The sequence below is a fragment of the Uloborus diversus genome, chromosome 1 (assembly GCF_026930045.1).
Source record: "Uloborus diversus isolate 005 chromosome 1, Udiv.v.3.1, whole genome shotgun sequence".
NCBI classification, from domain to species: Eukaryota; Metazoa; Arthropoda; class Arachnida; order Araneae; family Uloboridae; genus Uloborus; species Uloborus diversus.
In genome coordinates this window covers 85,669,079-85,694,851 of record NC_072731.1, presented here as the reverse complement: position 1 = coordinate 85,694,851, position 25,773 = coordinate 85,669,079, and the positions used below count along the sequence as shown (strand labels likewise).

The window sequence follows — 25,773 nt, the reverse complement described above, 5'->3', positions numbered from 1 at the left end:
CTTCAGAATTCGTTTTCGAAACTCCACCCACAACAGTGACGTCATATTGCTATGGCCAATGAGAGAAGATGCCTGTTGCAGGATTTAGTGAGTTGTGTTTTTTAATTTGAAATTCGTTTGAATCGTACTTTTGACGAAAAATACGAAGTCAGATAGTTTGTTTACTGTTGTTTTAAAGAAATAAATGGGATAAAAACAGAAATATATGAAATTTTCCAAAAATATAGGAAATATATGACGATTTTCATACTTTTTTTGAAAATATAGGAAATATAGGATATATAGGACCACTTTGACCCCTGCATAATGTTTGATTCCTGACATTGAACGTAGCAGTGGGGCGCATGGATTAGTTTAGCAGGCCGTATGTATGGGCACTAATGTTTAGAGTATTAATTAGAATTCCCCTTTTTCTGTCTTCTATCGCCTGACTAAAGATCTTTACTCTCTAAAACCTTCAACAAATTACGATAAACTCTGACAAATTTAGCAATAAAGTTTTTAAGAGTGATGGAAACGAACTGTGATGCAATTGAATTGCGTTTTTTGAGTGGGCGTGGCTAAACCAGAAACGTGCAAGTTCACTATACAGAATATAAAACATAAGAAATGTTGAAAATAATAGTAAATTCAAAATGAGCGATGCTCAAGCAGTAAAATCACCTCATAAAAAAAGGCAAGTGGCTGCGACAGAAGTGGATGTAATGAAATTTCAGATTTGATTTTAGGATCGTTCAATTCTCCACTTTTAATAGCCTTTATGTGTTATATTGTTAAATCACTCAAGATTTCTAATGCTCTTTTAGTTACTGTTACTTTCTCTTTGTCCAAGACATTTTTCCATGATTTGAAATAAATTTCCATGACTTTCAGTGAAAATATCAATTTTTCATGACTTTTCCAGGTCTGAAATTTGCTTATTTTTTTTCCCATGACTTTGCAGGATTTCCATAACCCGTACGAACCCTGGTAAAATCATTTTTTTTAATGCAGTATTTACACCTCTTTTAGGGATGATAGTAGACTCCAGGAAAATTTTCTGAAACTATAAGGAAGCCCTTTTTGTAAAAACTGTTCAAATATGCATACAAAAATCATTGGTAAAAAAAAAAAAAACATTTAAAAAGTTTTATTATTATTATTTTTCACTTTTAGAATGTGTTGTCGGCCTAAAATTTTCAGAAACGATAACTCAATATTTTTGGAATTTTTGGATCAAACACCCTTGACCTCTTTCTATAATTAAACTACTTTCAAGCAAATAATGGCAACTATCAACCTCTCTGTGATAGATGCCTGTGGAAAGGAGTGCTCTCACTGGAAAAGATCTGACAAGATCCAATTGCTCAATCAGAACATTTTCTCCTGTTGAAACTAGATGGTGTTAAATATTACAAGAACTGTAGGTTTCAAAATAATGTAAAAAAGGTCCCTTCTTATATAAAATAAACCATTTAACAACACATGTTATAATACTTGTTTTTAATCCCATAATTTATGCAAATTACATCATATCTGCCAACCTTAAGGAAAAAAAGTCAGTAGATTTTTTTTACCATAACTTTTAAGTACAATCATATGGAAGTTCTTTGCGCTTTGTATGTGCATAAAATAATTGAAACAGGAACGGGAAGAATAAAAATTTAATAAATGTTTAATATACAGTTAAAACTTAGTTTTGCTAGATTTTGCTGTGCTAAAGTTTGAAATTTAGGAGGAAGTTTTCAAACTAAAGAGTACATATGTCTGGACAATCTTTACAATTTTACAGGATTTTTTTTTTAATTGCGTAGGGTCAGGTGGTGTAAAATGGGTATAAAAAAGTCTACTTTTTAGTCCAGTCAAATTAGGTCATGACCCGGACATTCAAAAAAAAGAATGTGCACCTATACCAAGTTGTTCAGTATCATGAGGAGGTAACGTACCAAAAAGTCCCAAGAGTTTGAGCGTCGGGTTTGGGAGTTACAGGGGGGCAAAAGAGGGGGCTCAAAATGCAGATATTACTGCTTTATTTCAACTGTATCTTCAACACTATTCCTTTTCATGAAAGGGTAATTGAATAAAAGTTGAATATGGTACATATAACTAATGTTACAAGTAATATTTTTTGCAAAGATCTGTCTTGGGGGGGGATTCCCCCTCCCCCCATTTTTGAGGTATACATTGTACAAATGAAAAAGTTTCCTTGCTCGTGTTTTATTGTTTTTAAAATAACATTTTTTGAGTACATTCCCTTTGCTTCCCCCTCCTCACCCCCCCCCCCCCCCGCTGTTAATGAAATAACGTGCTTAATCGGGTCAAAATATAAATTTTTGACGTGTTTCTCAGACATTTCAATGTTTATTTCTGCCAAATATTATACCAGATTAAATTGAATTCAGGGAAGTTCTTTAAAAACATGATCCAGATTTAGGTTTCATGTGATTTTTAGCATTGTCTTGTTCCTCACCATGTGTTTCCTTAATTTGAACGATTTGTTCAAAAATGTTTACTTTTGATAATTGAAATACTTTACTTCCTTATTATTCAGTCTTCAAAATTTCATAAAAGGTTTTGATTTCCTGGTTATTAATTGATTAAACCACATATTTAACTCTTCATTGGCCGAGTTTATAAGACGCTGGATTTTGTATGAATGACGTTTAAATTCTTACTTAGAATTTCATAATTTCAATAATGGGAATTATATGCTTGTGACAAAAATTATTTAGTATGTCACTTTTTTTCCCGATTTTATTTCACGTTCTACATTTTCTGCCATTTTAGCTAATTTTTCTTTTGCTAACATTATAGTCATACATTCGGGACAAATTTTTTAGGACCACGGAGGAATGTACCGCAATGCGGCTTTTTCAACAATTTAATTTTGTTCTTCAATTTCATTTCTAAGCAAAACATTCACAGAAGTACCTTAATTTGGAGACAAAAAAGTTTTCACATTCTTTTAAAATAGTACGTTGAGGGAAATGCAAGTTCAAAAGTGAAAACCTACATTTTTCTTGAAGTAAACAGAAAATATGTTTATGTTATGTCCCCAAAAAGAACAGAAGCGGGTCGGATTGAAATGTAAAAAGATAGGAACAGACGTTAAACACACTTTGTCGAATTTTGACTGTACAAGCGATACAAGAATTGATTATTCATCCGCATTCGATTGATTGTTAGTCTGAAATACTGAAAGATTATGAACGATTTGAATTAAAAATGTAAAGCGAAAATAGTACACTGAATTTCCGTAAATGATCGAATCTAAGTGTCAAAAATTGATGGCTACTTTTAGAACCAAAGCAGTGCCGCTAGTGACATACTTGTCTAAACAATAAAGGGTGGTTAGTTGCTGAAACAGATTTGTCCTGCCACAAAATTGTTATGAAAGTGCATTGTACGGCCAAATTTAATCGAACCAGTTCTAATGCTTGCAGTACCTTTAAAAACTGAATCTGGAATTTTAAAGCAGTTTCAGTCATGTTTGGGCTCCCTGAAAATTATGAGGTGGAGCTTTAGCTTCCCGAGCTTTTTGGGTAATCAAGCCCTACGCTTAAGGCGCAACGTCTTACCTTTCAGATTTCAGAAAACTACCCCCTTTTCTATACATTCAACACTCATTCCGACATCCGATTCACACTGAGCCTTAAAAACAGACGTACAGAGCAGTACAATGCAAACCTGCAATCGTTAGACCACCTAATTTTCTTTCTGTTTTTGTCCTTCAAACTTTTAGAACCGATGTGTATGTATGTGTGCTTTCGTTTTTATGTTTTAAAACTTTGAGGATTCTTAATGATTATTTCTGTGCATAGTATATTATTTTATTATTAAAAAGAATTTGTTTCAAATTAACAACTTGGTGACTCCAGTTAAGCTATTTTTATTAATTAAGATTCGCTAAAGTTCATAAGTAATACTATGCATTAAGTTTCTATAGTTTCTCAAATTTTTACTAAAATATTCCAAAAACATTTTCAGCTTTTAAATTTGAAGTATTGGTTTTAATTTAGTTTCTTAGGCCATGGAACCACCTAAGTGGTCTGAACTCTCCCTACCCCAACAGACCTCCGCATTGCTGGGTCTGCGGGTACAATGATTCGAGCCTGCGTACAGTAGAATTAAATCTCAATGCCATCTTTACGCCATTTTAACTTAAAACCGGAAAAAAAAAAAAAAATAAATAAATAAATAACACTTCAAATATAGGATTATTATTAAGTTTCTTAGTATAATATCCATCGGCAAAAATGAATTTATGAAATTTCATCTTCTATAGCACAGCTCTAAAAAATCCAAAGAGAATGCTCTTCGGAATTTCTTTCTTATTCGATGAACAAATAAGTGTCAGCGTTATTTTGGATTGAGATACGTATGATTAGGCCAGTCATTTTATTTACTCATGAGAGGAGGGGGGCAAAGGGAATACACTCGAAAATGTCATAAAAAAACAATAAAATACCTGTAGTGAAACTTTTGCATTTGTACAATGTATAATCTCAAAATCCGGAGGGGAGGCGGGAGGGGGTCAATCCCCCCCCCTCCCTTAATGACGGATGTGTGTAAAAATAGTACTTGCAGTGTTTGTAATTTGTTCCATATTTAACTTTATTCAATTACCCTTTCATGAAAACGAATAGTGTTGGAAATACAGCTGAAATAAAGCAATAATCTGCATTTTGAGCCCCCTCTTTTCCCCCCTATAACTCCCAAACCCGACGCTCAAACTCTTGGGACTTTTTGGTACGTTATCTCCTCATGATACTGAACAATTTGGCATAGGTGCACATTCTTTTTTTTGAATGTCCGGATTCGGCCCTTTTTCGACCTAATTTGACTGGACTATTTGGGTTTTCACTCAAGTATTTTAGTCAAAACATTTGGTTTCTAATTTTTTTTTTTTATGTATGTATACATTACATATGTTAAGTGTAGAATTAAATGATTTTCATACATAATTTGATACAAATTTATTTTTGATAGGAATGTTTATGACCTTTGTTTTTGTATACTATTGTACCTATTTTATATCCCACACAGGTGAAAATGGGTAGCCTGTGGGGTAAAATGGGTATTGAAGTCTAAGAAGTGATAAAAAAGCATACTATTTGTTCAATGCAGTGTGATAGTAAAGACCTAAGAGTCAGTTAACAAAATTTAACTATTTAATTTTTAAAAAAGTGTAAACAGTAAATTAGACAAAATATTAATAAGGTTTCTTTCAAAGAATGATACCCACACTTGCCATTCTTTTAAAAAAGTAATGACCTATTGTTAAATTGTTGCTCTAAAATTTTTTATAATTTGATGTTCTTCAATGACATGTCATCTATATCACGAAAAATAAAAAAAAATCCCCCCTCTTGGATTTTTTTTTTAATATTTCATCTCATAACATTTCCCTCAACAGCTATATATTTGCCAATAAATTCTTTCTTGCTTGTTTCCTCTAAGTATAATACTTATACCCAGGCACCTGTGTTTAGACTTTGCTTCATAAGCATATTTTTAGCAGTTTCTATTCCAGATACTTCCTCTGAGTGAAAACTTTCTTTTCCCTCTTTTTTTTTATTTTCTTGCTTTTTAATTCATTATGTTTTTCACTTTCAACTCTTAGCCTTTCTAAAACATATTTGTCAATACTTCCTGTATTCACCAGCACCTGTTTAAGTTGTTTTAACTAACTCATTCAGGTATTCTGAAGCTTTTGTTGAAATTGCTGACAATATTGTACTTTTCAAATCTTTATAAGGTGACGAAATCATGCCTTGTGATGTATACCTTTCGGATTGAAACGAGGATGTGTTCTGAGAGTTTAAAGGTACATTAGAGAAATTGATAGCATCTGATTGCAATCAAATACAAATGTGACGACCAGCGACAGGTTGGACCCAGCATATTCTGAGAGGAAATTGTTATTTTGTATGCAAGAGCACACAAACTCTAAAATAAGTATACCTCTGGCTTATTTTATAAAATCATGGCATTGCATATTTTTATGTTTCAATTATTTTAAATTAACCACAAATGAATTAATATTCATTTAAAGAAAAATATGCTGTATCTTTTAAAACAACTTGCTGGAATGATAAGCCTAACCATATTTACCCATTTTCAAAATATGAGATTAAAAACAGAAAAAAATCGTTTTTTTCTTCCCTGTAAGTTGAAGCAACAACAAAAATGTCAAACTAAAGATATTATGACAGAGTAATAAAAATTCCTCAAAAATCGGGAGCTGGAGATAGAAGTTTAAGCAGACAACATGCGTCTTGTTTTTATCTCTTTCAATTTAAAGTGTTACCACTCACTAAAAAATAATCTATTGAAAAAAATATGCTTTGTGAAATAGAATTCAGTGCAGCCAAGTTTTATGCCAAACTCAAAAAAATGCAAATTTAATTTAAAATAACTTGTTTTCTAAACCATACATTTTGACTACCCATTTTACCCTAAATAAAGGAATTTTCCCAAAGATTTATAAAAACCAGTACATTTTTTTTTAAATCGCGAACTGGGAGAAATGCTTAATATCCAGGGAAATACTGGAAAAACCAGTAGAATTGGTAGGCATGTTAAGACCAAAAATTAAAATATGTTATACTTCCCAATGAAAGTTTCAAAATCATTTCAGCGACTTATACCTCAAAATCACATATAAAAAAAATCTGCATGCATTATCCAGTTTATTCTCTTGGGCCAAACCAAACAAGCTACTACACCTTTTATTCCAATTCTTTTTTTTTTTTTTTTTACAAATGGCAAAATTTTGGAAAATCTTGACAACTAAGTCACAATAACTTTTTCTAAATTACTAGGGGGCTATCGCCCCCGCTCGCTAACCCCCGGAACTGCTTAGGCAGTTCCTTCGGAACGCTTCGCAATTCGAGCTCGCTACGCTCACTCACTGGTCACCAAAATATTAGTCTAGCTTTATTTGTATAAAAAAAAGGTAGTGTTTCTTTTTTTTTTTAATATGAATCTCATAACACTTGTGATTTTCACACATTTAAAGGGGACAATTACTTTGACATGCAACTCGTGCATTAGATTATTATAAAGCATAAGTTTGCAATTCCTTTATCGTTTGAGAGAAGTATGCAAGGGAACATTTTTGTACTAAAATTACAAACATAATATAATCTTTGCTTCCTACATTTACTGAATGCAAAAGAAATTGCAGTGAAGAAAATCCTACAATGTTTACACACTGTAAAGACTAAGCAGCTTAAAAACATTTCATGGTCATTAAGTATACAATGTTTAGTGACAAAATATCAAAATAGGTGTGTACATATGTTTTAAAATGTCTAACACTGCAAAGAGCAAGCAACTTCTGACATTCTCTGAAAGCAGTGATTTAGTAAAAAAATGTTAGACTGAGTGTTTTAAAAGTTAAAAAACCAAACCCACAGTGGCACGACAGCTCAGGAGAGCCAAGGCCTACTGTACCCATCTCACTCCTTCTGACCAAGGGCTCTGGGGTGCTAGGCAGATGTTCCGGTTAAGAAGTCAGCCTAACGCGGCACCCCCAGGGTTTAGTTCCCAAGTAAGTTTGGTACTTATTTTATCAACTCACTGAAGGGATGAATGGCTGAGTCAATCATGCCGGACCCGGAGATCAAACACAGACCTGCAGCGTGGAAGCACGAAGCGCTACCACTGAGCTTCAGAGCACTTGAATATAATTTACGAAGACAAGAGCAGTGGGCTACAGAGTCTTCAGATGAAAGATCTGAAGGCAGATCGGTCAGAAATGCTGCCGATAGGCTAAGGTGCACAAATGCACACCATGTACTTCAAATCGAGAGACTTCCGCAAGTGTTTCTAAACACATTTCAGTGGTCTGTCCAGAATTTTTCACAGGGTCCGTTTTTTTGTGAAAAATCAAATAATTTTGTGAAAAATGAATTAATTTTGTGAAAAATAAAAAAATTTCGCAAAAAAAAAAAAAAAAAAAATTTTTTTTTTTTTTTGTCAAAACAAAATTTTAGAATTTAGAGATGGCACAAACGGCATCAATTAAACTTAAAGTTAAGTGTTTTCCTCTTCTACATCGAGAAAATCATTCTGGATTTTTTTTTCTGATATTTGGCGGGGGGGGGGGGGGGCATCAATATTTATCTACCATTCTGCATTGTTAAATTATACTAGATATAGTAAATAAAATAAAATTCAGAATAGGGTTCAGCATTCAACTTTTTGACACAAGACACTCTTAAAAAGCACAGAATTTCGTTTAAAACTTATAAATTCCGTGATTTTAACAAAAATAAAAAGATATTTCAATAGTTTACCTCTTAACAAAGCGTAATAATCATCAAAAATTCAAAAAATCGGATTCCCGTAGCGGATGCAAAGAGATCGCAAATCTCAAAGTGAAGGCATCAAAAGTATAAAAACGGCTTGTAAAAGAAATATTTTTGATAAAATTATTTTAAAATTGCATTTTAGAGTCCTATGATAAACATATCATTAATATCTGTGGACACAGTTGACCCAAAAAATAAAATAAAATCAATCATCTATTCAGCATTTTAATTTTTGACTCATAACTGAAAATGGAATTTTGCTTTAAAAACTTGAAATGAGAGTTCTAACAGAAATAAAGAGACTTTTCATTTATTTGAATCCTAATAAAGCGAAGCTAGCTTGAAAAAAGAACAAAATATGATTCTCATATCGGATGTTAAAATATTGCATTTTTCAAAATGTAGACATCTAAAGAAAAAAAAACTGTATAATTAAAAGTTTATTTAAAGTTAATCATCCTTGTTAGCATCGAAAAATCAAAACCCATATAATTTTCTCCCAAAATAACAATTAAACATCCCACCGCACCATAAAAACGCAAATATTGACAAGCTGGCAAAATGATGAGAATATTTTCTAATCAAGTCATTATAAAGGTTCAACGCCAGACGCTAAGTGGTGATAATTTTGAAATTGGTAACACTATCTGAAGCAATCATATTTTTTCCTCACCCTTACTATCCCTTTGCAGTTCTAAGTTCATTTCGCAGATATATATTATTGTTTATTAAATCAAGAGCGGAGAAAAGTGCTTACCAATGCCTTTTCAGAAAAGTTTACAAAAACACCGCTGCTAATTAGCTGTGATAAAACAAACAACCATTATATTTATTTGGCAGTAGCAATTATTTATCGCTTGCAGGAGCATCCCAAGAGTGCCGATTTTTTTTTTTTTTTCAAAATTAGCCGATTTTGTATAAGCTGATCCCTCTAATTTAACTTAAAAAAAGGTTCCAAAAATTATCGGTTTATACACAGAAATATGCGTTATTTTGCTTTCAGATTTGCTCTTTCAATAAACAATTTGTGACAGATTCGATCTTGTTTATCAGAATTTTGTGAAGGGTCCGTTTTGTTTGATCGGGATTTTGTGAAAGGTCCGTTTTGTTTGATCGGGATTTTGTGAAAGGTCCGTTTTGGTTGATCGGATTTTTGTGAAGGGTCCGTTAACGGACCCAAATATCCCCTGGCCAGACCCTTGCATTTACGGATTAATCATGCACTTTACTGGAGAAAAGGGGTTGACCTAAGACTGATAATTATAAAACTGGAGAAAAATATTATTGTAGCAAAAAAATTAGTGATTTTCATATAACACTAATATTTATGTCATACCTCGGATACCACTTATTTCATCCAATAGTAATGTGCCTTTTAAATTCAAACATAAACAATTTTCTGTTAGATTAGCCTTCCTAATAACTATAATTAAAGCACAGAGTCAAATGGGGTTCAGTTCTTAACGTCAATGCTATTCAAAAGTATGTGAAATGTTTTGCTCTTCAGGTCTTCACAATTCAATTTGTAGCTTTACTTTGCCATTGTTGTTCAGTTTTTAACGTCAATGCATTGCAAAACTAAGTGACATGTTTTGCAATGAGAATTGTCCAATAAATTCATTTAGTCTATGTGGAATAACATAATACAGTCAAGCACGGTTTATACGTTTCTCTTTTATACGTTTTTATCAATTATACATTTTTTAAATTGGTCCCTGGAGAGTCGAATATACATTAACCTTTACCAATTATATGTTTTTTTCATTTGTAAGCTTTTTTCATTAGTCCTTTCAAAAACATATAAAAGGTGCGTCACTGTATATACAAAAATGTGGTTGGAAAAAAAACTTCAGAATTTACAGATTGCAGTTAGTAAAGCTTGATCACGAAACGGCATATGACCTTGAAGCGAAACATCATTTGTAATAGGTAGAATCTGCCAGAAAGCACCAAATATTAAGAGGCATGGTCTCGCTAATCCTATCTATTCCAAAATAATAACAAACAACCTTTTACAATTGATGTTTTTGCATCAAGGTCATCCGCCTTCTTTTCGTGGTCAAGCTATAGCAGGGCTGTGGGGTTGGACTGTTTTTTTTTGGTAAAGGAGTCGGAGTCAAAGGTTTAATATTTCAAGAGACGGAGTCGGTAATTTTCTCTCAAAATTCGCAGCTCTGCCAATATTTGTGGAGTCACAGTCGGAGTCAGACTAATTTTGGGTAAAGGAGTCTCTAAAATCATGGAGTCGGAGTAACACATTTTTCCTCCGACTCTGCAGCCCTGGTAAGTTGTAAGCACTACGGTTAAAGGGAAAAACCTTTCAACAGCAACATTGGCTTTGCAAAGGATTTTAAAAAATAAAAAAAAGAGACATAATCAAATGATGTGACTCTTGAATGACTTACATATGCTGTGTCTATGACTGAAAAGTGGTTTTGTCAAATCTAAACAAATTTTATCAAAAGTTTGACCCTGTGCATTATTCATAGTCATTGGGATTGCTAATCTAATAGGAAATTGTTCACGTTTGAAGTCAAAAGGCACGTCATTATCAGATAAAATAAGTGGTCTTCGAGGATAAGTATCAATGTTATTATTAGCATTTTTTTTAATACAATAATATTTTCCTCCCGATTTATTACTATCAGTGTTAGTTCAACTCTTTTCTCCAGTAAAGTGCGTAATTACACCAGAAATATGTTTGGAAACACTTATAGAACTCACTTGATTTGCAATTCGCGATTCACGGCGTGTTTGCACGCCTAATCATATCGGCAGCATTTCTGACCTATCAGCGTTTAAATCTTTTATATAAAAACTCTCAAACCCACTGCTCTCTTTGTACATTATATTCAAGTGATCGAAAACACTCATTCTAAAATAAAAATTCTAACACTAGACATCTAACGCTACAAGCGAGTCTGCAGCACTTGTAAACAACGATCGTACGTAAACAAAGAGGATCATTGCCAATGGAGAGAAAGAAATAAAGGCTCGTTTTGCGCCACGCATAAGCATTCTATATATATAGATTTTAAAACCTACTTAAAATTGCAATGATACAAAACAAGCTTCAAGATTCTTTGTTAAACAATTAATTATACTTTCAGTAAGTTACCGCCCTACTAGTGCTGGACGATATATCGATATACCGCTGAACACCGGTTTCATAGCCATATCATAAAAACCGTTTTTTTGAAAACCGAACCCACGATATATCACGGCGGGCGGTATATCGTAAACGAAACCGGTGTCTTCGAATTTCGAATTCACCGACGCTGGAATCAGATGCACGAAACCGGTTGAATTGCCATCTCTCCGACGGACGTCCGACTTGCCTGAAGATCGGCGATCCCCCTCCGAGACCTGCTGATTCGAAGACTACGCTCTCCCCCCCCCCCTCTCTCCACCGCACGATCACTTCCCGTGGCGGCGCGAACGGAGGAGTGTTACGTCATCGGTGCATCTGGCATGGACCACGCTTGCGCTGCTTCGAGGGTGGATATTGGTGGGAGAGGACACGCCTAATGATACCGGTATTTGGTAGCAAGCTTCGTCGTTTCGAATTTAGGAGGAGATTCAAAGATTCGAATTTTGAACTTGTCGAAGCTGCTGAAACCGGTTTTTTCACCTTCGTGAGCTTCACCGAATGTATCACTAAGCTTTTATTTGGAACCGTTCATTTGGTTTTCTGGCGCTTTATTAATTTTCTTTTCTCTGTTCTCCTTACTTCGTTGTTATCGTTATTGTTACATATTTTAAAATAATTATCGTTGTTTATTGTTCCTATTGTTCTTTTTTAACTTTCTTCTTAGTTTATGCTTAGACCGTTTGATGCAATTTATATCACTATAAGTTATATATAGTTAAAACTTATTCTGACAGGGATACTCACAGGGAGGAGAGGAGGGGGGTATAGCACGACTTGCGCCATCCAAAAAAAATGGACCGAGGGGGGGGGGGATAATTTTCTTATTTAATTTTTTTTATTTATTTAATTTTTTGATTTATTTTTACTTTAATTATTTATATAGTTTGTGGGTGTGTGTCATCGGCGTAGCACACAGAACATTTCTAATAAAATAATAATAATAAACCAATAATAAATATAACAATATTTAAAAAAATAAATGAAATAAGAAGGAGATCTAAAAAATAAAAAAGGGAGAGGGTTGAGAAAAGGGGGGGGGGGGCGATTGGCACCCTTGTAGTCTGATGTGATTGGCTGATTGGTATCTGAATAGTATTTTATAAATTTTAGAAATTGTTTATATAATGCCAAAATCTTTGATGCAAATGATACCAAGGTGTGTGTTGTAACGCTCTTGTATTGTACCCATAAAGGTTGGGAAATTCTTCAAAACTCTCATTTCGAATTGAAAAAAGGAATTATTAGTATGATCCTGTAAAAAATGAGAGCCTGATTTTGATATGTATTTCATAAAGGTGTGGAGAAGGGATGCCATGATAAGTCCCCTCTATATGTATACAGCTGATTATACCGATATATCGATATATCATGATGTTTACTTTCTGATATATCGCGATATGGAAATCCAGATATCGTCCAGCCCTACGCCGTACAGCAGGGCTAAGGCAGAAATACATGAAATTCATCACTCAGACATTCCAGCCGAGGACTGCAGTTTCGGGCTTATTAGCACTCATTAGCCCAACATAGGATATGACTGAGCTGGAGCTGGAAAACCTCTTAAGGAAGCCAAGAGTGCCAAACAGCTCAGTCACATGCTATGCCGGGCTGATGAGCACTAATAAGCACAAAACTGCAGTCCTCGGCTGGAATGATTGACTGAGCAGTGAATTTCATGTATTTCTGCCTTAGCCCCTGCTGTAGGGCGGTAATTTACTGAAAATATCATGCCTTGCCTTCAATATTCGAGTTGAACCGAACCACTGCTTCTGATCACTCATCTGGTCAGTGCTAATTCTATATTAGCCACCAGTTTGTTTGGCACTCTTGGCTTCCTTAAGAGGTTTTCCAGCTCCAGCTCAGTCACATCCTATGCCGGGCTGATGAGTGCTAATAAGCACGAAACTGCAGTCCTCGGCTGGAATGACTGAGCGGTGAATTTCATGAATTAATTATACTGTTTCCTTTTAAATAATGTATGCATAACAAATGGAACTTTTTGCTTTAGTTTACTAAGTCAGTAACTTTTTCAGATTTCTTTAGATATTATTACGAGCCTTCTAGGTACATGAAAATTGACTTTTAATCAAAAATTTCAAGAAATAGCATGTTCAGTTTAACTTAATTTAGCGAATTTTTAACAGTTAATTATTCTTCATCTCAAAAAATAAATAAAAACTATAAAACAAAAATATTACCTCCATGATCACAAAACTTAGGATTTGTCAAAATTTGCTTTGCAAACTTCAACCCATTTTTATATTGCTTATGCTCATAGCATTTCTGAAAAATATAAGTAAAATAATCAAATTATCAGCAATATTATACAGTATTATGTAAAGATTTAACTATTTTAATAGATTAATCTTGAAATTTTTACTTCAAATAAGAAAAAAGAAAAATGACAATAAATATACACATATTAATTTTTTCAAAAATATGACATTTGGGCAATTCCACATGACTCATGTTACCGTTTGACGAAGTTTTACAAAAGAAAATGCTATATGTATTAAAGAGATACCATAACTGACTTAAATAAAGTTATTTACAGTCACCTGGGATACAGTAAGAAGCTAGAGATATCATTATTTTAAATTTCAATACAAACGGATGGTACTTTGATGGATTTAAAACTGTGACTCACATTACAAAAAAAGGAACTTGAGTTTTGGGGATTACTAAAAACTTACAATATCTGCTCTTTCAGAATAATAATATCTGTAAAAACTACTTCCATGAAGTAGTTTTTACAGATTATTATTTACTTACAGGACTACTTACTACTTGGAAGAAAATACATTTCCAAGTTATGATGTACATAAAAATTTCATTCATTCTATAGTTATTGATTGTGTTAATCAATATTTTGAGCATGACTCATGTTACACTGTTTCGTGACTCACTGTTACATTTCCAACTTTTAGTCTTTGCTGTAAAGATATTACTGATTTCAAAACTTCATTTTTTTGTAATTGTTTTTGCAATTTCACATGATATCAATGTGCCTTAATGGTGCCTTAACTAATAATTGTGCCTAAATGGATAATTGCCTATTTTAATGAGTTAATAAATTTTAAAAAATTGATTTTGAATTATAAATTTATAAATATTAAAGTAGGTTAAAACTAATAAAAATTATTTGTGAAAATATTTAAAAAACGCAGTTACAGTCGTCCCTCGCTACTTCGTGCTTTGACTTTCAAGGCTTCACTACATCGCGGTTTTTCCTTTTTTTCAAATATAGTAATTAGCTTTTTTTATGCGCTCGTGTAAACTGTTTCCTACATAAGAATAAAAGACTATATCTTTTAAGTAAGGTAAGCTCTTCTGAGGGCTGTAGCTGTACTAGTTGAGGGAGTGGAGGTATAAAATCATTGAAGAAAGAGTTGGGAATCGCTATCTCATTTTAATCGTTAAACACTAACTGAAAAGTATAAATCAATGTATTATTACATCTGTAATTGTAAATGGTGTTCAAAAATGTACTAGATTTTTAAGTTGTATACGTAATACCTTAAATGAGGATAATTATAGAGGAAGAACAGGGGCACATACGGTCACACTAACTGGCAATTAATTCATCATCGAACAAGTTCAGCTATTTTCATAGATTAGTAGTAGTGTGTACGAACTGCACGTGTGTGTAGTTTATTTCACAATAATTAACAATGTGATATCTATTACGTTTAACATATCTCATTTTCTCATATTTTGTACGATTTTTTAAGTAATGCAAATGTAATGGTGGCTACATTTCATGTGTAGGGGGCTCTACCTATGTTAAAAACCTATTTAAATTGTCTTAAGTAAGTTTTATGTGCTCCAATTAGGAAAATATACAGTTTATAAATACAGAATCCTACTTCGCGGAAATTCAGTTATTGCGGTAAAGTCTGGAATGAATTAACCGCAATAAACGAGGGTTGACTGTATGCTGTAGAAAGAACAGTGGTACAAGTTTAAAATATCTTGAATAAATAAAAATCCGAGTTTTTAGTGTATTAATCAACTGAGAGGATAAAATATTCTTTTCTTGTCTTCATGCCCCATCCATCCATTTGTTTCATCGTAGTGATTTCAAATTCTACGTACCTAGATCTTGATACAACTGGGAACTTTTACAGATTACAATACACTATCACATTCCAGCTAATGCCAGTTACATTTAATATTGCGTAATGGTTGTAATAATTGTTGGTTGTTAGGGGTAATCTCAAAGAAATTACGTTTATCAACTACAACTGATGAATAGTGGATTTTAAACAGCTCAAACAAGATGTGCTTGCTTTTCAAAGTTATTCCACATTGTAACTAAATCTTATCTACCTCAAGCTAATCTGGTTAATCCATTCCTTTCATAAAATTCTTAACTTTGATTTTCTTGGGATAAAGAATTTTCTTTGAATGAGTTCTCTGGACACTGAAACCTTCTTCTCAAATCAATATTGCATTTACTGATGAATAACTTTCTTGCGATTACAGCTTTGAAGTGATAAGAGCTGAACAAATTTTTACTTGTTTTGAATTGTGCCTGGTGTACTTGTTGAGGCAATTTTAGAAGTTTGAATTTAGCCACTTTTTCACTTGAAGTTTTCTTCCTTTATATTTCAGTTTATCTTGAATTGCTTGAGGCAACTTCTTTAAATTTCAACTTCCTATACTCCTTCTACTCGAGACAATGTTTCTGTTTATATGCATTAGTTTTTTCGACACCATTGTTGACATTCTGCTGCTGATGCCTTTGTTTAAAAACTTCTTTTTTATAGGTAGGAAAAGACTTTTAAAAGTATAGAACACAAAAATCTTCATGAGGAACTCATAATGTAAACAGATTAGAATTCTGAGAGCAAAAATATTGACTTGCAATAAGTAAAACATTGTGAAAGAATAGACCAAATAAAATTATGCTGGTTAAGAAATGCCAGTAGTATTATTAATCATGTATACATGCATGTATATAAAGGCTCACCTCCCGTTTGCCCCTGAAATAACATTAGGGTGCATAATATACTATTAGGAAGTCAATGTTATCTTGTATTGGCTGTGAAGCACATTACGCGTTACTCACATTACAAGATTTTCAAAACATAGTATTAAAAAAAATAAAATTAGTCTATAATTTCTTTTTAGTTACATAAATGAGTAGTAGCAACATTAAGATCGTTTTAATTTACTAGCTTTAAAATTTATAAATATTAAAAAATTCCATTTTTCGTGACTCACATTACATAGAATTCAATGGTAATCAACTCCTTTCAAACATTTTTAGGAGAAATTTCAAAACTTACTACAGTAATTGGCTCCTTATGGAATGAATTTCTCGGAAAAAAAGGTAAATATTTGGCAGAAACAGGGTAAAACAATAAAACCATGCCTGTTTAAAATTGCTTGCAGCGGAGAGAGAATTCATTCGAATATACGCTCATAAAACAAGCCCTCTTATGGAAAAACAATAGTTCACCTGGAGTTACCAGATTCTAACTTGTAGACTTCAGTTAATACAGAGAACATATAGAAAAAATTGTGGCATTTTTTAAAGATTTTTTTTAACACCAAGTTCCCATTTTTTGTGGAATTGCCCAGTTGCATTTATTTTGAGAAAGAAACTCTTGCAATTCAAACAATTTAAAAAAAAAAAACTTCATTTGAAATCAGGGTTAGCAATGTTTTCCCCAACCCCAGTAAATACCATGGTAAAAACTGGTATTTACTGTCGTGGGAAAATACTATGTTTGGAAAATACTATGTTTTTCCCATATGGGGAAAAACTGATTTTTAAAAACATAAATATATATAAATTCAAAACAATCTTAAAAATAAGAAAATTTACAAACATGGACAATGAAGCGAATTTATTTATAAATATTTATGCAATGCATAGATTACAAATCATAATCTTATTCATATTCTTTGTTTTCTACCTCCACATTGGGTTTTAGAATCATTTATCAAAGCACATAGAGGCTTTTTACAAACTCAGTCTATAAAGTAAGACAAAACAACGTTTTAAGATGTTCCATTGATTTCAGAAATATTACTTAAATTCTTCCACCATAGCGCTGGTGAAATAGTGTTTGTAATGCTTTCAGAGAAAAATGTTTTCGACTGATTCCATTTGACATGAACATTCTATTTGAGTGGACAAGAGTATGGCAATTACTGTTAGGAGAAGGTGGGGCACCTTGGGACACATTTTAGATAATGATTTTTAGAAAATATATTTTTGAACCAATTTTCACCAAACTTAGCTGAACATGCAATTTAGACATTTTTGCTTCAATTAAAATTTATTTTACTCCATTATTTCATCAAATTAAATTTTCATAAAAACATTAAAAAGTCATTACAACATCCCAACCTGCTCCACTAAGGTGGGGCACCTTGGGACACCAGCAATAATCCTTATAATTGTCATCTTAAACAATTGACATCTTATAACTAATATATAACATTTTCTGCTGCTGTTTCAACAGTAGACGAATCAACAGCAGGGAACTTCCCATTTTCTTTTCTAGATCTCACCATTTCTGTTATTTTAATGTCTTACTACTTTATCTAGAAAGGAAAATCAATTTTCTGTAAAACAGTAGCCATTTTCTCAATTTTAGTTCATTTAAACTCATTACATTTATTAAGTACATTGAAATAGGCTTTTTCTGTACTGTACGTTGGTGGAACATCTTGGATGGGACAGTGTCCTAACCTGTTCCAATTAAGATTGTTGTTATGTATCAACTTTTTTAAAGCTAAGACTTAGCAGCACAATACATTTTTAACCTGAAAACTATTAAGAAAAAACATGTTTTAATTCCCAGACGTTGACTGAAATTATTTCTTTTCCTACTTGAAATTTTTAATAATGAAACCACCTATTAATGACACTCCGAACCTTTCAAAACAAAGAAAATGAGATCAGTCTTTTCCTGTTCATGTGAGAAATTCCAAAATACATTGAAGAGTAGATCCTGCTGTCATTGATGATGAGAGAACTAATTTCTGTTTACAAAATTAAAGCTAAAGTTTATGGTGTCCCAAGGTGCCCAACCTTCCCCTACTGATGATGCAAAAGAACATTTTGTGTAAATATCACAACAAACCAAAATTTAAAAAAAAATCTGTTTAATAGGTCTACTTAAAAATGTAATAAAAATTTTATTTAAATTAAACACAAACTATTTATTGCTTCTCTTGATGACCCTGGTATTTTTAAGTTAAATTTTATTTTATTGTGCTCTGAAATTTATTTAGGAAATTAATTATTGTTATTGTGAGCAAATTTTTTGTTTTATGCAATAATTCTTATTCCTTTCTTATTCTTATTCCTTTTATGCAGAATAATTTTAAACCCAAGAGAATTTTGTCATAACTATTTATTTTTAACTTCCTAATTTAACACATTAGATTCAGAAAGCCAAAATATTTCTTACATAATTATTTGTAAGTTTTTCCCAGTTCTTACCTCTTTTCCCGGCAGGATGGGAAAAACAAGTTTTGGACGGGAAAAAGTTTACCCGTTTGAAATTATTACTATCAATATTTGGAAGCATGACTGATAAAAATGAAGAGGAAATGACATACTATGAAATTAAGAACAAATTTGGCCATGAGCAATTCAAAATATTTACACTAAAAAAAATTTAAAAGAAAAAATAAAATATTACTCTGATTATCCAATTCGAATAGCTTTCAGAATATCAGAAATCAAAATAAAGACGGAAACTTACTGAGATTCACAAAATAATGATTATGTCCTATGGGCTATTCTCTCCGTAAAGCTAGTTAAACAGTTTACTCTTCGCCGGAGTTATAAATCCAGCAAAGACTCATTCATAGTAGACAATATGTATACATACTGTACTAATGTCCAGAACTTGAAAGTAGGGGAAGGCAGGGCACGTTGGTCCACATTTTTACTTTTCATTTTTTATCTCATCAAAAAATTTAATGAGCAGTTTGATTTTCTATAATAAGTTTCACTAAACATTTCTCAACACCACAGATTTTTTTGAAAATGTTGAATTAACTTTTTTTTACATTAATTTTTTAACAGAACTTTTTAAAATGGACCAACGTGCCTCACGGGTGGGGTACATTGGTCCACTTGCAGGGGTTGGGTTTTGGACTGTCCAAAACTGGTTTAGGACAGTTGGTTTTTACCGTCCAAAACTATGCTAAAGCTAAAAAGGTGTAACTGTTAAAGTTACCAGCATTTTTATGGGCAGAGCTTGTTAATACAGCTGCATACATTTTAAACAGAACTGGAATTTCATCCGTGGAAAACGCTAGTCCACATGAATTATGGTTTGGAAAAAGGCCAAGGATAAAACACATGCGTATAATCGGCTCACTTTGTTATGCTCACGTGCCGGTACAGAAAAGAAAGAAAATGGATATTGTTTATGTATATTTCTTTATTATTGTTTGGCAACACTAAGTAGTTTTTGAAGTTTTAAAATGGTGATCATCTAGTTGGTTGGAATAAAGTTTCGCTAATAATATCTTCGTCTTTTCATCTTTATAGTTACTCTGCTAAGTAGATACATAACCTTAATATGTTACTTAAAGTCATTAGGTTATGTAAAATTTATCAGGTTATGGGCGCCAGCAAGCTCATTGCATTTTTAAAAGATTAAAAGCGGAGACTAAGTTAAATCCGAAAAAGAAAATAGTTCAAGATGGATTTATCAAGAACTGTGAAGCCGTTATCTGGAGAAGCAGATTTTCCAATGTGGAAACGGAAGATACGAGATATATTAGATTATCACGAAGGGGCATTGGACGTAATTGATGGTAAATTAAAGAAACCGGAAGAATTACTTAGTACAGCAGACGCTGCAGAAGTCAAAAAGTATGAAAAATGCGCCAATGTATACCGAAAAGCCAACAGTTATGCCAAGAGTATGATCGCAAGTACAGTAACAGACTCCGTTTATCAAAAGATTATGGACAAAGATACAGCTTTTGAAGCTTGGGAAGCTTTGAAAACGTTGTTTGAAGCTTCATCAAAGGATCAACTGTTTAAAATCTGCAATGAATTTTTTAAGTTTGGTTGGACTTTTGGAGATGACATTTCAACACATGTAGCGAAATTAAGTAGTTTATGGAATGAGCTGAATAACGGGCTCATAGCTAAAGGGGAAAATAAACTTCCAGAAATGTTGCTCGTATGCAAAATTCTACATATTTTGCCAAATAACTTCAAATCATTCAAATCAAGTTGGATGCTTCTTGCAAAAGATGAAGAAAAGCCTTTTGAAGATTTGGCTGCTCAGCTAAGTATGTTTGAGCGAAATTTCGCCGACAACAATGAAAGAAGTGAAAAAGCTGCAGAAGCTCTTGTTGTCGCCAAGTCTAAAAATAAAGCGCATGAGAAGAAATTTCAAGCCAAGAACAAGTTAAGCAACAAAAATGTTTGCAATTATTGTAAAGCCGTTAGACATTGGGTCAACTCATGTTCCAAATGGATTGCAGATGGCCGACCTCCTAAGCCAAGCTCGAGCTTCCAGAATAAGTCCTATAATAATCAAGTGAATATTTCATCGCCAAGTACGGCAATGACATCCTATTGTGAAGAAAGTTTCTTATCAGAAAGGGAAACAAGCACATTTTAGATAGATAACGGAGCGACAAGGCATGTTACTAACACATTTATTTATTTTAGCAATTTTGAGACATTTCCTTCTTCGGGCACCCATACTATCAAAGCGGCAGGAAAAGAAGTGTTGACAGCTTTAGGGAAAGGAAGCATTCTAGCCAAAGCTTCAGTTGGAAGAAATACAGAAGTAATTGAGTTGAAAGATGTCTGGTATGTTCCTGGAATTAGCAGAAATTTGTTTTCAGTGTTAGCTGCTCAGGATAGAAATCAGAATAGTGAGTTTACTTCTACTCCTACTGAATGCTGGTTGAAGATCAACAATGAAGTGAAGCTATATGGCACTCGAAGTATATGTGGAACTCTCTACAGGGCTGCTCTAGAGCCAATACTTCCAGATAAAGAAATAGAAGTTCAAATTGCAGATACGTATAGCGGTAAAAGTTCCTTACTGCAATTATATCACAGTCGATGGGGACATCAAGACAAGAGTCACGTTAGGAATATGCTCAAAAATGAATTTAATATCAAAGTTAATATTGATAAAGAGCCATGCGAGCCTTGCATATATGGTAAAGCACATCGTTTAAGGTTTGGCACTAAACCAAAAGCTACAAGAGTTGGTGAACTTGTGTCGACTGACGTCTGTGGACCATTCGAAGAGTCACACAGAAAGTATAAGTATTTTGTTGTGTTTAAAGATCATTATTCTAAGTACCGGTATGTTTTCTTTCTGAAACATAAGTCGGATGTCGTGTTTTCTCTAAAATCGTTCATAGCTCATGCTGAAAATTTGGGACATTCAATTAGAGAAATCCTTAATGACAATGGTGGTGAGTTCGACAACCAAGAAGTTCGAGAATTTCTTCAGATGAAAGGAATTATTCAGAGACTCACAGCACCATATACACCTGAACAAAATGGAACGAGCGAAAGAGAAAACAGAACAATTGTAGAAATGGCCAGAACGCTAAAGTATTCCAACCAAGAAATCGAATTTCCAGCATTTTTATGGGCAGAGCTTGTTAATACAGCTGCATACATTTTAAACAGGACTGGAATTTCATCCGTGGAAAACGTTAGTCCACATGAATTATGGTTTGGAAAAAGGCCAAGGATAAAACACATGCGCATAATCGGCTCACTTTGTTATGCTCATGTGCCGGTACAGAAAAGAAAGAAAATGGATTGGAAAGCTGTAAAAGGTTTTCTGATTGGTTATAATGGGGATGAACGCTATAGAATTTGGATAGAAGAAGAAAGAAAAGTAATCCTGTCAAGAGATGTGATTTTTCATGAGAAAACGAAAGAGTGTGAAAAACATATTACAGTCTTACAGGAAAATTCAGATTCAATAAATCATCCACCAGATCAAGAAACAGGTGAAGAGGAGGAAGAAGAATTAAGAGAGGAAAGTATTAACATGTCCGATACAGAAGCTGAAAGTACAGATAAAGAAGATGAACTTAAGTCTTCACATGGTATGAATCTAAGAGATCGTTCTCAGATAAAGAAACCAAAGCGATTTGAAGAATACATCATGGAAATTGAATCCTTCGTCTATGATGAAAAATATCCAGAAACATATCGAGAGGCTATAGAAAGTTCTGAAGTGAACAACTGGAAAAAGGCCATGGACAGTGAAATGACTTCTCTGAAAGATAATCAGACATGGAAGTTATGTAAACTACCTAAAGGAGTCAAGCCGATACCATGCAAGTGGGTTTACAAAATAAAAAGCAATCCAGATGGTCGTATTGATAAATACAAAGCAAGGTTAGTAATAAAAAGATACGCTCAACGGAAAGGAATTCACTTTCAAGAGACCTTCAGTCCAGCTGCAAGAACAAGCACCATAAGAACTTTACTTAGTATAGCAGCAAGTGAAAATATGAGTTTAGTACAATTTGATGTCTCAACAGCTTTTTTGTATGGCAAGTTAGAAGAAGATATTTTCATGTGTCAACCTGAAGGCTATGAAGATGGTACTGATAGAGTATGCCACTTAAAGAAAAGTCTTTATGGTCTGAAACAAGCGCCAAGGTGCTGGAACCAGTGTTTTGGAGAATATTTGCGTAAAATTGGTTTTATAAGAAGTGAAGCAGATCCATGCTTGTTTATTAGAAGAAGCAATTGGGAATTACTTATGTTAGTTCTGTATGTTGACGATGGTTTAGTTGCGTCAACAAGTAAAAAACACTTAGAAAATTTTCTTGGAGATCTGAAGAAAGAATTTAAAATTACAACAAAACCTGCTGAATACTACTTAGGGTTTGAGATTCATCGTCAGGAAGATGATTCTATAAAGTTATCTCAAACAGCCTACACGAAGAAAGTTCTTGAAAGATTCGGCATGAGTGATTGTAATCCTGCGTCTACACCCATTATCAAAGACAGTATTCAATCAGGGAAAGTAGAGAGTACTGAGACAACATTTCCCTATAGACAAGCCGTAGGAGCACTAATGTATATCATGACAGGAACTCGACCTGACATAGCTTATGCAGTAGGAGTAACTTCCAGAGCTTTAGAAAGCCCAAGTAAAGAAGATTGGCAAAGAGTCAAAAGAATATTCAGATACTTGAAAGGAACTTTAGACAAAGGATTAGTTTACAAATCAGGATACAAGAAAGGTATTATAAAAAGCTATAGTGATGCTGACCATGGAGGAGACACCACAACAGGGCGTTCAACAACAGGTGTTGTTTGTATTTACGCTGGTGGAGCAATATCATGGTGCAGTCAAAGACAGTCGACTGTAGCAATTTCCACGACAGAAGCGGAGATAGTTGCAGCTAGTGAAGCAGCCAGAGAATTAGTTTGGCTTAAGAGATTGTTCAAGGAAATAACAAATTTAAAGCAGGTACCAGAACTTAAAGTGGATAACGAGGCAGCAGTCAAATTATCTCAGAATCAAGGAGAATTCCATAAGAGAACAAAGCACATTCGGATTAGACATTTCTTTGTGAGAGAAATGGTAATGAGTGAAGAAATTACTGTAAAGCGAGTTCCTACTGAATTACAGTTAGCTGACCTTTTTACTAAGCCACTTTACGGTCCTAGGATTCTAAATCTGTGCAGCAAAATAGGACTGATTTAGAATTAAGAACTGCAAAATGCCATTCGAGAACACTAAACAATAATAAGGGAGAGTGTTAAAGTTGTATTATTGTTTATGTATATTTCTTTATTATTGTTTGGCAACACTAAGTAGGTTTTGAAGTTTTAAAATGGCGATCATCTAGTTGGTTGGAATAAAGTTTCGCTAATAATATCTTCGTCTTTTCATCTTTATAGTTACTCTGCTAAGTAGATACATAACCTTAATATGTTACTTAAAGTCATTAGGTTATGTAAAATTTATCACAGGGTGGCGACAGGAACAGGAAAAAAAGTTTCCTGACTTTTCCCTGATTTCCCTGATTAAGTTCACCAAATTTCCCTGATTTACGATGCCAATGATAATGGTTTCCTTTCTTTGCCCTACTGAAAGGCATTGCATATTAAATAAAATGCAGCCTTTAAAACGGTTTAAGCTGTTAATTAAAATAATTTTTTGAAAAGATGCTCCTTTTTTTGGTAAAAATAGTTATTAAATTATCGACCGAGAAATATTATAGGAAATCTAAAACAAATACTTCACTTCCAGGAACCAGTTAACATAAGAATTCTAAGAGAACTTATTAAAACCACTCTTAAAGACATATCTAATCATGATAAAACTAAAAAATTTAAATGGAAATAATCTTGAACTGAACTTTCAAGTAGTATAATTGTTACTGCAAGAGGAGCAAGTGATAGTTAATGTATAGAAGTAATGTAGTTTTACTAACGTAAAAAATACTGCACCGTGTGCAGGTAAACGGCAGTATCTGCAGAAATTAGTTTTCAAGATATTTGATAATCTGAAGTAACAGGGAATAATAACATGGCAAAAAAAAAAAGTCAAAATTAATTTTAGCAATTAAATTAAAAATGCCAAGTGATAACTTTAAAGATTTTTTCAACATTAATTTAAAAAATAAAAATCCTTTCTTGAAATCGTGATATATTAGTATGCTAATTACTTCAAGACAATAATAAGTAAAAGCAAGGGAGCAAAGTCATTAATGACGGCTTTCTCTTTGCCTGGTGGGTTGTTTATTTTACATAGCATGGAATGCGTGAAGGAAAATTCAAGCTAAGTAAAATAAACAACTTTACAGACACAGAATCAATCTTAAAAAGCTCATCCTAAGATTGAATACTTTGACCTTGAGGAAAAAAGATGCACAAATATTCAGCAATGTATAATCGTACCTCATTAATTCTACTTTCTTAAAACAAATAATTGGCGAAAAATTCGTAGGGAACCAAAGTATTTCATTTTGCAAGGAAAAAAAATTTTTTTTTTCTTCATTTGATCAATTTTCCCTGATTTTTTGTTATTTTTTCAAAATTCCCTGATTTTTCCCTGAGTGATAAAGTTCCCTGACTTTTCCCCGATCTCCCTGATCTGTCGCCACCCTGTATCAGTAATCAGGGTTGGCAAGTTTCTGCCGAGGCAGTTAAAACCAATGGTAGAAACCGGTTAAAACCGGCATGGCAAAAACCACTTTCTGCCACATTTGTGGTAGAAACTGGCAAAATGAAAAAAAAAAATTAAATTATTGACATGCAATAGGAAATGCATAGAAAAACATAATTACTAACCAAAGCACAATTTAATTACGATATTACCACAATTTAAA

The 25,773-nt window shown here is 33.2% G+C and overlaps 1 protein-coding gene across 1 annotated transcript in view; it reads right to left on the bottom strand.

Annotated features, from left to right (window-relative positions):
- The window catches only part of LOC129230920 (N-alpha-acetyltransferase 15, NatA auxiliary subunit-like), a 275,701-nt gene that overhangs the window by 239,457 nt on the left and 10,471 nt on the right, over positions 1 to 25,773 (bottom strand). The window contains exon 2 of the mRNA XM_054865206.1: positions 13,647 to 13,731. Coding sequence (XP_054721181.1) covers positions 13,647 to 13,731 — 85 coding nt within the window. The remainder of the gene's footprint in view (positions 1 to 13,646; positions 13,732 to 25,773) is intronic.